The sequence below is a fragment of the Stenella coeruleoalba genome, assembly GCF_951394435.1.
Source record: "Stenella coeruleoalba genome assembly, chromosome: 5".
NCBI lineage: Eukaryota > Metazoa > Chordata > Mammalia > Artiodactyla > Delphinidae > Stenella > Stenella coeruleoalba.
The window spans coordinates 75,756,589-75,770,664 of NC_137150.1; the positions used below are offsets into that span (position 1 = coordinate 75,756,589).

The 14,076-nt window shown below is 49.5% G+C and overlaps 1 protein-coding gene across 9 annotated transcripts in view; it reads left to right on the plus strand.

Moving 5' to 3' along the window:
* Window positions 1–14,076, plus strand: part of MYLK (myosin light chain kinase) — a 268,618-nt gene that overhangs the window by 162,369 nt on the left and 92,173 nt on the right. For all 9 annotated transcript variants that reach the window (XM_079922579.1, XM_079922587.1, XM_079922588.1 and 6 more), the window contains one exon: window positions 1,495–1,647. In XM_079922579.1, the coding sequence (XP_079778705.1) occupies window positions 1,495–1,647 (153 nt within the window). The remainder of the gene's footprint in view (window positions 1–1,494; window positions 1,648–14,076) is intronic.

Genomic DNA, 14,076 nt, shown 5'->3' on the forward strand with positions numbered 1-14,076 from the left:
TCTTGGCATTTTCACACTCTTCCCACTAGAGGGCGATCATGCACAAGTCGGGGACCCTTGGCCGCCGACTCTGATCTCACCAGTCTTGGAGCTGGGAGTTCTGTGTTGCCTAATTCTGAGTGCCCTGAGCCAACAACTCCTTTCTGGAGCCACCATTTCCCCCCATGCTTGTGGAGCCAAAATGAGCTGTGCTCCAGTAAAAGGAGAGCTCTCAAACAGCTTGTTGGCACAGGTTTCAATAGCAGAGGCACTTAGATGGCAGTCATGGAATGTACTGGTATTCCTAAGGAAGAGAGGTTTTAGGTACATGCGTGCGTGCGCGCGCACACACACACACACACACACACACAAACACACACACGGGTGTTCAGTCCTCTCAGTAGCAGGATCCTGGCCCCTGGCTCTCCCAGCCCCCAGCCCCACTTCTATGAAGTGCAGTCGGGCCAGCGGAATCTCTTTCCTCTGGCCCTGTGGCTGACTTGGCGGTGCCTGTCATGGAGATGTGAAGTGTTGCTATGTGCAGAAGAAAACATTGGATTGCAGGGAGAGGACCTTTTGCTGCACTTTCTCCCTCTGCCACTGCCCACCCCCAGTTTTATGATGTGCAAACCAGGAGCCTGGGCTGACAAGGGAAGGAACTGACAGTTGCTTCGTATATGGTGAATGGAAACATTCCTGCTCTAAGGCCAGGATCTTCAGTAATGAGATTCCTTTTTTTTCCCTGGAAATGAAAGCTCACATCCTGGAATGATAAAATCACGGGAACATATAGCATTAAAGAAACCACTGAATTTCATGCCACACACTTCTGTCTCCATGCAGGACTTTATGTGAGCTGAATAAAGGGCCCTCCATGCAAGGGACTCTTGGAAGAAAGGGCCAGAGTCGTTTTTTAGTTCCCTGTATTTATCTTTTCTGTGAATCCTAAAATGCATGTCATTGCAGTGTTAGGTTGAGGGCGCAGAATTGCTTCTGGTAAATATCTGCAATGGGAAATGGAATCATTGATTCTGGAGACATCTGAAAGGAGCCGGGAGCCTCATGTGCAGTCTGGGTGAGGTCTGTTCTGCCTGAGGCTGGGCTATGGGCCAGATGACCCTGTCAGATTCTTTCCAGGCTCAGGACTCTGTGAAGTCTAAGATGTAGATTTGGGGACTATTTATTTAAACAGAATGCACAGGACTCTGTCCCTTTCCTGCTTGCATTCTAAGTGCCTCCAGAATCTGCCCCCCAAGTCCTACCAGCCCCGGCCTTGCTCCTGCACACACACAATCACTCCCTCTCCTTTACCTCGCTAGCACCTGCCTCTTTTTCCCCTCCTCGAACCTCCGTCCAGTTGGCTGGGGGTGGTCCCGACACATCATTAGCCCTCAGTGGGGCTGAGCAGGTATGGGGAACATCGCCGTCAGGACAACAGCTGCCCTGCTGAGGACAGGGCTCACACCCTGCCACTGGGTGCTCCCTGCCTGAGCCTTCCTGTGCTTCCCTCCACAGGGCAGCCCATCCAGTATGCTCACTCCACCTGCGAGGCTGGCGTGGCTGAGCTCCACATCCAGGATGCCCTCCCAGAGGACGAGGGCACCTACACCTGTCTGGCCGAGAACACCTTGGGGCAGGTGTCCTGCAGCGCCCGGGTCACCGTCCATGGTAGGAGCCCCTGGGCACCTCTCTGGAAGCACCTTTCCTGCCAACACATCTGCTTTGGAGAAAGGGCACCTCACCTAAAGGCAGGTGGAGGCGATGGCCTCCAGGAGCTCACAGTGACCAGGGTCTGCCATGGGAGATGGACATGCAAGGCCAGTCCCCACCCCCTCACCCCACCAAGGCTGAGGGAAGATGCAGGGGAAAGAGGCAAAGACTCCCTTGGGTCAAGAAACTTCCAGTCTGGTAGGCAGAAAACCACACGCACTGAAAGACAAAGTATCCCTGGAGGACTTAGGCTCTCACAAATGACCCCTCACGCCCTGGGGGACACTGGGAGACACCGGGTAACGAGTGCCAGTATTGAGGCTTCCAGAGGGCCACCGTTTGTCCCCCTTTTCCTTCTGCCCTTGCTCCTCCCCAGCGCCCCAGGCTTGCTCTTATACCTCACCAGCCTGGTGTCCAGTAATCTGATTATTATGGTTGTCCCCCATTGATCAACACCAAGCACTTAGTCCCAGGAAGTCCCTGGAGAGCCACAGACTCAAGACAGCGCTGTCTGGGCTGTGGTATCGGCAGGCATGGTGACAGTGCCAGGGAAGGACTTCTTGGGCCCCAGGTGTTCCGGTAAGCCTGAGTCCCCAGCCCCAGCTGAGCCCAGGCCCCCAGCTCCCCCGGTGACTGGGGCCCGGGTGCTTGGAACAGATGCACTGTGCCCTGCTTTTCCAGCAACCTAGCAGGAGACATGCCTCCCCGCTCTGTTCCCGCAGGGCTCGGCCTCCTGGGGAGAGTCTCGCTGTATGTGGGCAGCAGCAGCCCAGGGGTGGGGGGCAGTGCTCTTCCTATCTTACGTAGAAGGGTCTGAGGGTCTCAAGAAATCAATGTCACTGCCTAAGCACCCCAAGGTCGTGAGCCACACTGGCCTTGTGAACCCAGATCACCAAAGCCCCTGAAACTTCCTGCCCTTTTGCAGAGTGCAAGTCCCCTGGCCCCAGAGTGGGGCTGACCCTCGCCCCCGGGGCTGGCCACTGTCGCCCCTAGGGATGGAGGAGTGGCACTGGTGCCCTGACTTGGCTGTGGCCTGGCTGCAGAGGCTCCCTCCAGCCTCTCTAAGTTCTCTGCGATTCCTGTGAAGTGCCCGTGTGCACTGGCCAGCCAGCCGGAGACCGGCCCTGCTTCTTCCGAGGAGGCCCTCCCACTCGGCCTGGGGGCTGTCCTCCTTGCCCCCAGGTCTGTGGGAGGGGCAGGTCCTGGGTGGTTGCCCATCTGAGCATATTTCAAAGCAGAAACAGAGAGGTCCCCGGCAAGAACTCTGCCAGAGCCACGTGGATCTGCTCTGAGAGCAGCCCTGTGTGAGCGAGGGCCCCCTCCCAGTGTGCGGACGGACTGGGCTGTGAAGGCCAAACAGAGGCTCAGCTACCATAAATGGTGAAGGAGGCTGAGACGTGGCCGAGCTCAGGCTGCCGTGCTGGGCCGCCTGCACAGGGTCGGGGCAGGCCGAGCCTGGCACCGTGACAGCCCTGGCTCTGCCCCCAGGGTCCCCAGGAGGCTGCGGCCCGCGTCCCGCACCAGCCTCAGCCGTGGAGTGTTTCTTTCTTTATCGGCAGCTTCTTTGGCTGCAGTGTCTGGGGCAGCTCAGGGGGAGGGAGACGACTGTAGTGGAGGCATTAGTCCCCTACTATGCCGACCACTGTCCTGGCCTCTCCCTCAGCGGCCCAGGCCTCCTGGCCTTTTTCTCCCATCCGTGTGGCCCCAGACCACGGCTGGGGCGTGGCTTTGGAGCACCTGCCCAGGTGTGCGTCCTGAGCACGGCTTGCTAGCCCTGCCGCTGGGCTGCTGTTTCCTCTCCGGGCCTCACCTTCCTCTTCTGTGTGATGGGGACACTGAGAGTCACCCCAAGTACTGTGAGGATTACATTAACAAACGCACTAATGATCTCCAAACATGGGACGTGCTCAGTAAGTGGGTGCCTTTACGATTGTGCAACGGAGTCCCGACCTTTAAACAGGTGAACTCCCTTCAAAATGCAAGTCTGAGGAGCGGTCTTACCAAAGGATCAACTTTGCCACACTGGGTGGTTGTTTTTCTGTCTGTCTGTCTGGTCGTTTGGTTTTGGTAAAGGGAAGAGAGAATCAGAATCAGAGAAGGGAAGTGTAGGGCCACACACTAAAGCCATAGCCTGAGCATCCGTTCTGGGGGCTCTGGCCACAAGAGGGCGCCATTCGGCAATGGCTCTCCCTCCCCTGGTCTGGTTTCCAGGGAGGAGCAGGTTCCCGGGCAACTTTTGCTGGAGGAGAGCTCAGCAGATACTTTGTTGAAGGCCAGACATGGGTGCTCTTTCTCACCTCTTTAACCTTTCGCCAAGGTTTTGCAATCATCCAGAGATTGCTGGCTCAGCAATTTCTGGCAATTGCTCTGACGTGATTTCTGCAGCCTCTTTTCCCTGCTTTCTCTGCCTTCTCTCCTCTGTAACCTCTTCCTCCCCAAATCTAACTCCCTCCCACAAATGTCACTTCCTCTGGGGTGAGTTCTCTAACCAGCTGTACCTCCCTTATGGTTGTGCTTACCTATCAGCAGGTCTCTACTGAGCACCTCCTTGGTGCCAGGCATCGTTCTGGGGAAGCGGCCATGAACAAGAGACAGGTTCTGTCTTCCTGCCGGTTACATTCTGATGGGGAGATGGGCAATCACCCACACCTGGCTTAATCCGATACCGACAAGTGCTATTATGAAAACGAGAATAGAGAGGGGGCTGGAAGGGATCCTTTCTTAGTTAGGTGCTGGAGGAAACCTCTTGGGGAAGGTGACTTTTGAGCAGAGACTTCATGAACTGGAAAAAGAGTGCTCCAGGCAGGCGGCACAGCAAGTGCAAAGGCCCTGAGTTGGGAATCAAGTCAGCCTATTTAAGAGACAGTGAGTCTGGAGCAAAGGGAGTGGAGGGGCCCAGTGGTAGAGACTGGGTTCAGAGAGAGGCAGGGCATGTGTTCAGTGAATGAATGAAAGAGCAATGGCGGTGGGTGAGTCTGCCCGGTAGTGCAGGGGGTGTTCCCTCCACCTCCTCACATGTCCGGGGTCTCAGGGTTCATGGGAGTGCTCAGCAAACCCACACACTAGCTCTCAAAAGCCCCCCAACAAATATTCCTGCTTTCCTCCTCCCACACTAGGAAAAATGTCCCTAGTAGTTAACCAGGCCGTGAAAGTCTTCCCTCCTGACCCAGATGGAGCCTAAAGGATGATTAATCTAAATTCCTGCAGAAGCCAGGAAGATCTGAAGGGGAGTGAATATTTCCGTGTATTTGCACTGAGTCATTGGTGTGGAGGCTTCCTTAGGCTAGAATATTTTAATTTATCTCCCCCTGGAGTATCTTTGTCAAGGCTAAAATTCTTAAGTGACTAGATTTATTAACCTGCTAATAGTGCCCATTTAGACAGTGTCTCAGCCTAATGGTTTGTTTATTTAAGTGAAGACCTGCTGGGCTCTTAAAGGTACCTAAGGACATAAAATGTGGGTAAGTTAAAAAAAAAATAATTAAAAAACCTGATTTCTAAAATAAAAAATGAAACTTAATAAAGCATATTTATTAGAGTATTTGTTTCGATAAAGAGCCTCTAACGAAAGCAACAGGCACCAGGGAAGTCAGCCATGCACTAGGCAGTGAAAGCATCCGTAGAAGCCCAGCTGGTTTTCAGATTAGTGACAAGCTCGCTGTGGGGCAGCTTTGAGTACTGACAGCCTCCTGCCATTAATTGGAGGATACTGGCAGGCACTTTGGACGTTGTATAATCTTTCCCTCTATGAGTTTAAAAACACTGAAAACATTAAAAAAAAATTTTGAGATAACCCTTTTTTTGTTAATTTTTATTCGAGTACTGTATAGTTGATTTACAATATTATGTTAGCTTCTGCTGTATAGCAAAGTGAATCAGTTATACATATACATATATCTACTCTTTTTTAGATTCTGTTCCCATATAGGTCATCGTAGAGTATTAAGTAGAGTTCCCTGTGCTATACAGTAGGTCCTTATTAGTTATTTAGTTTATATATAGTAGTGTGTACATGTCAATTCCAATCTCCCAGTTTATCCCTCCTCCCCCGCTTTCCCCCTTGGTAACCATAAGTTTGTTTTCTACATCTGTGACTCTGTTTCTGTTTTGTAAATAGGTTCATTTGTACCATTTTTTAAGATTCCACATAGATTGAAAACATTTTTAATGCTTACGTCAGCTAAAGAGAAACTTATTGAGGGGAAAGGATATACATCAGTTTTACCTTGTCGTTTTTGTTTGTTTTTTAAGAACTTTAGTCTGCCTACAATATGTGTCCAAAGTCCTCTAAATTCTATGAAGGCCAGCAAATCAATGTTAAATTATTTTATAACCAATATTTTAGTTTTATACAAGTTGATACAACGGAACTGGTGTTGTGCGCCATGGGGGCCCTTCTTGTCACAGAAGGACTTCTGAGTGTGTGCTTGTTTCCGTGTCATGGGTCTGGAGCCTTATTTTACTAATTGGACAATTAGAGCTACATCGTGGTCTACCTCTACAGCCATTGCAGGTCATCTCTAGCATTCATTTGCCCAGAGCTCTTGGTCAGGAATGCCATCCAGAATTACAGCTTTGCGTTCCTAATGGCAAAATGTGATGTGTGCTTTGACAGTGTGGTGGCGAGTATGGTTCCCAGACATGCCTCGGGAGGGAACGTCTGCTGGCTTGGATGGTTTACCTTTACATTTAGAGTCTGATTATAACTTCTAAGGCAGTAAGAAGGCTATGGTTGCAATGATTCCTGCCTCCCATCTGGCAACCCTATCATTACTGGTCAGAGATCCTTTTGGGGATGCCATACGTCATTGTTTCCTTTCATTCTTTTTCTTGCCGCTTCTTCCCATTTGCTTTTTAGGTTCTGGAGAAATCAATGGGGAGAAGAAAAGCCAAAAGAGAGAGCAAGGCTATGGGGGGAAGGATCTCTTTTTATGCCCACCGAAGTAGACCTTTTGCTGATGCTCTAAGTAGGTTTATTTGGTTAAGAGACAGACTTTTGTTGGAAGAGAGCTGGCATCCGTCCCCGGGGAGGGATTTGCACCGTGCATAAATGCTCTGCAGATGGGGAGTGGCTGGGTGAAGGTAAGCTTCCTTGATGAGCCCTCTAGAGTCAACAGTCCTGGAACTTAGGGAAACGAGGAAGCTAGACCATGATCCCTGGACCTTGCTGGATTTTGAGCACCAAATAAAGAAGAAGGGAGAATTGTGCTTCCAGAACTGCCTTTTGTTGGTAATTTACTTAATTTCCGCAGTATAACAGGGTTTGGAGTGAATCGGATTTGCTGTTGGAATGGTATTTTGCATTTTTATGACTAAGCAAAATAGCTCAGGTTCAAAGCTTAAGGAAAATCTTCAGCAGATTGGAGATAAATGCAATGATTTTCCCTCCCCCTAACTATGCATCTTCAAAAGGTCCACGTGGCTGCACACCTGAGAGGAGTGGGGGATGCTAGGAAGTAGGGGAGGGCCCTTCCATGTCCACCTTTATTTGGTGACAACCTGTGGGTCCAGGGACGCTGGTGTCAGAGCAGGGAAGATGCTGAGAGACCGGGCCTGAGGCTCTGACAGCAGGACTTAGTAAAAGCTATGACAGGCAGTGGTCCCTCCCCAGGTGAGAAGCCCTGGGGAGTGATGCCAAAAATCTTGGCTCTCTGTGCATCAATGCCAAGCAGAAATATGGAGACAGAGTTCCGGAGGAAAAGAAATAGAGAAACTTTATTTGTTGCCAGGCAAAGAGTAGGCTAGCACCTCAAGAACTGTGCCCCCCCCACCCCCCACCCCCGGGGAATCAGAAGAGGTCTTACAGGTGGAGCTCACAGTCTGGGGTAGGTGATAAGGATCAAAGTAATGAAGGTCTTGCATTTTTCTTCTTGCATTATTTCAAAACAGTCACAGCTGGTGTCAGGCAGCCTGGTAATTGCCTGCGGCAGCTCAGTCTGTTGTGTCTGAGTTACTGGCCCACACCTTTCTGAAATGCAGACTGCTACAAGGGGTGATTTGCTACAAGAGAGTTCAGGGAGTATAAACACCAGGTGCAGGATGTAATTCACACAGGATCAGAGAGTGTTAGGGGCAGGATGTAATTCACGGGGAATTAGGGCGTGATAGGTGCAGGATGTAATTCACATAATGTCAGAGCCCTTAGAGGTTAGCTTGTGAAGGACAAATCTAGTTACAGACACTACAGATTAGTAACAGTTAAAGTAAAACTAGGATCGATTAATTCTTTCAGGTCAGTTTATGTTTCTTCTCTCACCTGTTCACTGTTCCCTTTATTTTCCTTGTTATCAAGAGAGGAAAAACCTCATTTCTGTTTTTGTTACAACATGGCAAGGACCCAGGGACTTGTACACGGTTTCAGGAGCTCTTAAGATGGTAGGGTATTCTGTCTCTGTTTCATATATGTGTCATCTGTTTAAACACTTGAAAGGTAACATTCTATAATTTTTTGTTTTAATCTGACACAAGTTTTGAGTGAGCTGGGAGCCTGCTAAGGGCCATTTTCAAGGCAAACTACTCAATGTGTGTGCAAATTCAGGTCCATAACCATGGGGGTGCTCTAGAGAGCAGCGTGTAGGCTGGTACAAGTTGACAGGTGGAGAAAACTTCCAGAGAAAATTTCTAAGGAGAAATTCAGAATTGTTTTTCTTGCTAAACCCGTAGAGATGAAGGACCCAGAAGGGAAGAACAGGAGAATGACTGCAGTACAGAGGGAGACGCTGCCATCACACCAGCACTGGGACAAAGGCTGTAGGGGCTTCTTAATTTCAAGCCCAAGAGAAGCCAAAGCCCTCACTCGTGTCTCCAGGTTTGAGGAGCAGGGTTATACCGGTTACTGTATGCGAATTCATGAGAAAGGTAACAAATAGCACCTGTTGTGTGGGTACTTCACTTCCTCTAAATAAGAGCTTTTCAAAACCTAGTATTGGGTTAATACCAGTTCCTATAAGTGTTGAAACAAGACCACTATCAATTAGCTTTTCTAATGAGGAACATTGTTTTGATAGACAAAATCTAATCAGTTAGAAAAGCTGGTGGGTTTTATTTAATTCCCATAACAACTCCACTTTCCACTTTTGAATTAACTCTGCTTTACAGATGAAGAAAATCGCTGCTCAGAGGTCAAGCCACAATAACCTAGCTAATAGGCAGCAGCTCTAGGCCTCCAGCTGCCTCAGCCCATCCGCTTTCTACTTTGCTGCTCTGGGACCCTGAGAAGTCATTTGTTTGATACTTTTGCTTCCCCAGAGCAAGAATTTTATGTTTGAGTTCATGACTAGGAACTGTCTTCAAAAACAGTTTCTGATGAGTCAAAACAGAGCAAACACGGCCAAGGAGGGAAAATTCGGAGGGTATGTAGGGTCAGAAAGCAATGCTCCCCCCACATCTCTCTCCTTCCTTTTCCCTCAGTCCCTCTTCCATGTCCCTTCTTTCTCCCGCCCTCTCTTCTCTCCTCTCGCTCCTCTTTCCCTTTCTTAAGTCTTGCTACAGCTTAGTCTATGTGGCATCATTTTTACTTGTCAATAAACTGCTTATAAGCATTCTTTTTTTTTTAGTTTATTTATTTTTGGCTACGTTGGGTCTTCATTGCTGTGCACGGGCTCTCTCTAGTTGCGGCGAGCAGAGGCTACTCTTCGTTGCAGTGCGGGGACTTCTTGCGGTGGCTTCTCTTGTTGCGGAGCACGGGCTCTAGGCGCACGGGCTTCAGTAGCTGTGGCATGTGGGCTCTAGAGCGCAGGCTCAGTAGTTGTGGTGCATGGGCTTAGTTGCTCCGCGGCATGTGGGATCTTCCTGGACCGGGGCTCGAACCCGTGTCCCCTGCATTGGCAGACAGTTCTTAACCACTGCACCACCAGGGAAGTCCCAGCATTCTTAATCTTAGTTCTTGTCTTTCCCACTGGAGGACAGGCCAGGTCCTTTTCCTTTCTCTCAAAATGGAACAGAGCCCCCAGTACCTGGCTGCTCAGTTCAACAGCAGAGTTAAGTCAGTGAGTGAGTGGAGAGCCACTGCCCAATTGACCAAGTACCAGAGCAACAGATAAGTCCACTTCGGATCTTTAGTCCTAGGCCAATAAATCGAGGAGGCTTGGCCCATCCTTTATTCCAGAAAGAAGGGCCCCTCTGGGGTTGGTCTCAGCAAAGCAGAGGAAGCACAGGTGTGGGGAAGCCCTGGGGTCTATCTAGTCTGGCCCCATTTGAGCTGGGTAGCAAGTCTGTCATAGGGTCCCAGGGATTCCTCCCTTGCTATTGGTGTGCCACGGCCAGTGCCTGCCTTCCCCAAATGAAGGAGGCTCAGGTTCCCTGAGGCTCCATGGCCACTGGGGGCCTCTCACCTCAGACCCTGGCCCGCCTTCCCCACCTCAAACCAGGACTGTGCCAGGTGACATCTAAAGCACAGCCCTAGAAGAGACATCTCTAGGAGAATCGGCGGCTCTGGGCATGAGCGCAGTGACAGAGAGCTCCCAGTGGAATCTAGGCAGCTGGCCTTTGTCCTCAGGACAGGAAGGGAAGCATCCAGACCAGGACTCCGTTGGCCATGTCAGCTCTTAGGACAGACCAGCTTCCTTCTCTGAAGGAAGTATATAAAATCAGGGCATGAACATGACTTGATAAATTAAGTAGACTTAATTTCAGTACTATAATAAGAGGGACCAATTCAAATTCTCACAATTTGTTTCATACCCACGAAGACCACTTCAAGGGCATTTACGATCTCTCAAGACTGATCCGTTTTGTGCAAGTAAACCAGGCTCAAGGATATTAAAACCTAGCACATAAAGCCCATTACTAGAGGTAGAAATACAGGCAATATACTCTTACGGCAGCAACCATCAATTACAGTTAAGAATTTTTCTGTAACAACCAAATGGATAATCAAATATTGCAACAACTCAAGTATTACTGAGCAAAGTGCATTTCTACAGTGTTCAGTGTTGCTCTTCAGTTTTCTAACCTAAAACAGCCTATGATAACTGGCAGCAAAGAAGGTCTTTGCAATAGACTGCCTCTGCTTGAGAACTTATGATGTAATATTGCATGCTGCATTTAATATACTATCTAAACATTAAAGATACTCCTAAAATATTTGTTGGTAGACTACAATGAAGACATTACACTACAAAAAAACCTTATGCAGAAGGAAATCCTAACTGACATGCTTCTGCTTTAAATATTGTGAAAACTTTACAGCGGAATGAATTTTCACAGTGGTTAGGTCAAATGCAGTTACATCATAGCCACAGTATGTTTTCCACAATTTAAGGCTTTGACTGGTTCTTTTATAGTCAGCTTCTTCTGGTTCTTCTTCATCAGCAGTTTCTAGCCAGGTTAGCCACTGATTCACCTGGAACAAAGCCTTGCCTTTCCCTGGAAACTCTGGGGTTCTATCTTCTTTCCAAGCCAAGAAAGCTTCTTCTTCAATAATCTCCATGTCATAGAAGCGAACAAAAAAGAGGAGTAACATGCCTTTCGGGAAGTTGCTATCGTAGCAGTGCACCTGAAGAGCATAGAGGGCACTGACTCGTAGATCAACGTGATCATGAAGGAATTTCTACATTACTGGCTTGAAGGAAAGAAGCAGTTGTTTTTCGGAAGGAGCAGAGGAAGAATCTATTTCATCACTGGGTGGGTTTACTTCACTAGAAATGTACTATGGGAAGCTAGTCATTAAGATGTGCACAAATCCTTTCTCTACATGAAGTTTGGGAGAGATGTTACCTTTAATCCACTTATATATGGTTTGAGGGGATGGAGTCAACTTTATTGGCTTTAACAGTTCCTTCTCCAATTTGAGCCTCAGCTCTTTCTGCTGTAAAATGAGGGCACAGTCTTCCCTACTTCAGGGGGTGTTGAGGATAAACTGAGAGCTGCAGACATCCTTTAGAATCCTTTAGAATGGTGAGGTGCTGAACTTTGTAAGGAATTATTATAATGTTATCTCAATGGAAGCTGAGACCTTTCAGTTCTCTGCCTGATTACATGTGAATGTCCAGATTTGGGAGACTTTTCTCATCGTAGTTATTGTCAGGTTGAGTTTGCTCAACCAAAAACAGTCAGTTGGGTTAGGAAAGGCACAAAACATTTATTCCTGTACTTATCATGTGTCAGATATTCTTGTAGCTGTTTTATGGGTGTTATTCCTTTGAATCATCTGAAAACCCTGCAGTATTTGTCATGCATTATACTGAGGATGTGTGCATTACCTTATCACTGTTGCATGATTGTCAGTAGCTGATGATAACTGTAGTATTCTTATCAGTTTAGAGGAGAGAACACTGAGGCCTAGGATAGGGAACTTGCTTCAGATCACGCAGCTCAGGCTGTGAGTTCACAGCACCTGTCTCCATCTGTCTCTTCTTGTTTTATCTAAGTCCACACAAGAGTGAGCATAAACTGATACGTGGTCCGTCAGCCACAGATGAGCGAGAAGAAGTTGTGTGTGGCTCTGGAATTAAATGACATACACACGCCTTGCCCTTTTCGCCGGCTTTCCCTGCCCTGCGTTAGCTTCTGGCTTGTCAAGGATCAAGAATGGGGGTCAGCATAGGACATTTGCCCTCATGGGGAGTTCAGCATGGGCATCACGGGAGGTGGCTGGCTCCCTTGGAAGAGACAACCTCCAGAACACCTTGGCCTTGCAGTCAGGAGACCTGGGGTGAGCTCTAGGTCTGCCTGTCACAGGCTCTGGGACCTTGGGCAACTCCCTTCACCTGAGCACGTCCTGGCCTCACTACCAGTAAAGTGGGGCAGTGGAGTTAGGACTGGGGTTTCAGGATTCACGTTAGGGATGCTTCTCTCAGGTCGCCTAGAGGAAGCTGCTTGTCTCAAAACTGACATCCTTGTTGGCTCCTGAACCCCAGCGCAGAGTGTAATTGTAGGGGGTGGGTTTTCTCACTCTGTGAAGATCCTGGGGAGGTTGAATGCTGGGGATGCCTCAGCCACCCACGAGCCCGATTCACCGTAGCTCTGGTCCCATGGGACCCTGAACGGCAGGTCTGAGAATAGGTTCATTCTGCACATTTCCTCCCAGTCACTTCCCTCTTCTCTCCTTCTTACAGTGGGGCTTTGGGGAGGCAAGAACAGGGTCAGAGGCGATGGGTGACATTGGAACTAAATGCCTGCCAGGGGCGGCTCCCACAGATGCGGGCACTCTCCCTCATCGCTCTCTGAGGGAGTGCCGTGAAGTTTTGTTCTCAGATTGCTTTAGATCTACTTTAGATGCATCCGTGGCCTTTTGAAGCAGCACATTTGTATTCCTAACAATACTAGAACAGAGAGCTGTTCTAGTTTTTGTCTTTGTCTAGCCCGTGCACTCCTTCCCCCTTAGGTTATTTCCCTTAGGTTACATCAAAATGAGTCTGTAATCCTGGGGTGAGGGTCCAGGCTCTGTTTGTTCTTCTTTCGCTGATAAACCCACCAGCTAATTGCGCCCAAGCGGGTAGGTGTGAGTCAGCTCTCGCGCCAGCCTCTCACACCTGCGACTATTGATGTTGGATGGCCGGACAAAGTATTTTCACAGATTATCTCTTTCAAACCCCCAGGTCCTGTGACGATACTGTTATTACCCTAAATACAGATGAAGAAGTCGAGCTTCCGAGAGAGACAGTGACTTGCCCAAGACCAGGACCCGGCTTCAGATCCTACATTTCAGTGGCTTTCAGAGAACCAGTGAGCTGCCACCCGGGAGTCAGTGCCCAGGCCACCCTCTCAGGACAGGGAGCTATAGATAGGCATTTAGTCCCCACTGGGCGAGACCCGTAGGGTGGCCTGGTTTTGCCAAAGCCCCAGGCCAGAAAACTGGGCAGTAGGAAGACCCAGGAGACGGTGGGGGTCAAAGAGGAGCTGCACTGGCTTGAAGGAAAGGGAGCTGGAGTTTTTGATGTTTCCACAGCACCTAGGAATAAGAGCCCATCTGCAGGGAGCTCTGCGAAGCTGGGGACTCTGGCTGAGAGAGCGGAGAGGCGGGAACAGGGAGGGCCCTGGACAGGCAAAAACAGTTTGTCCTCGAGCCTTCTCAGTCTGTGCAAGACAGGAAATTCCTCAATTCTCCTGAGGCAGCCTGCTTCCCTGGCTACTGCCACTCAGTCAGAGAAAGGAGATCTCTGCATTTCCAATGTTGGGCCCCCGGAGCCCACTCCCGGGGCCTTCTGCCAAGGCCAAGGCTGCCAGGCTGCCCCCTGTCAAAGGCAGTGATGCCAGGGGCTGGGGCAGGATGGCTCTGAGAGCCGATCCTCTGGTCATGGGCCCTGTCTTCCCTTGCACTCTGGCTCCACGCCCTTCACACGGCACGTGCCTTGGGGAAAATTGTCCTCCTACCTACCTGGTCTTCCCAGCCTCTCTCTCTCGCCTCATTCCCAGAAGCCATGCTGGGTGTGCTCTGCTGTGCAC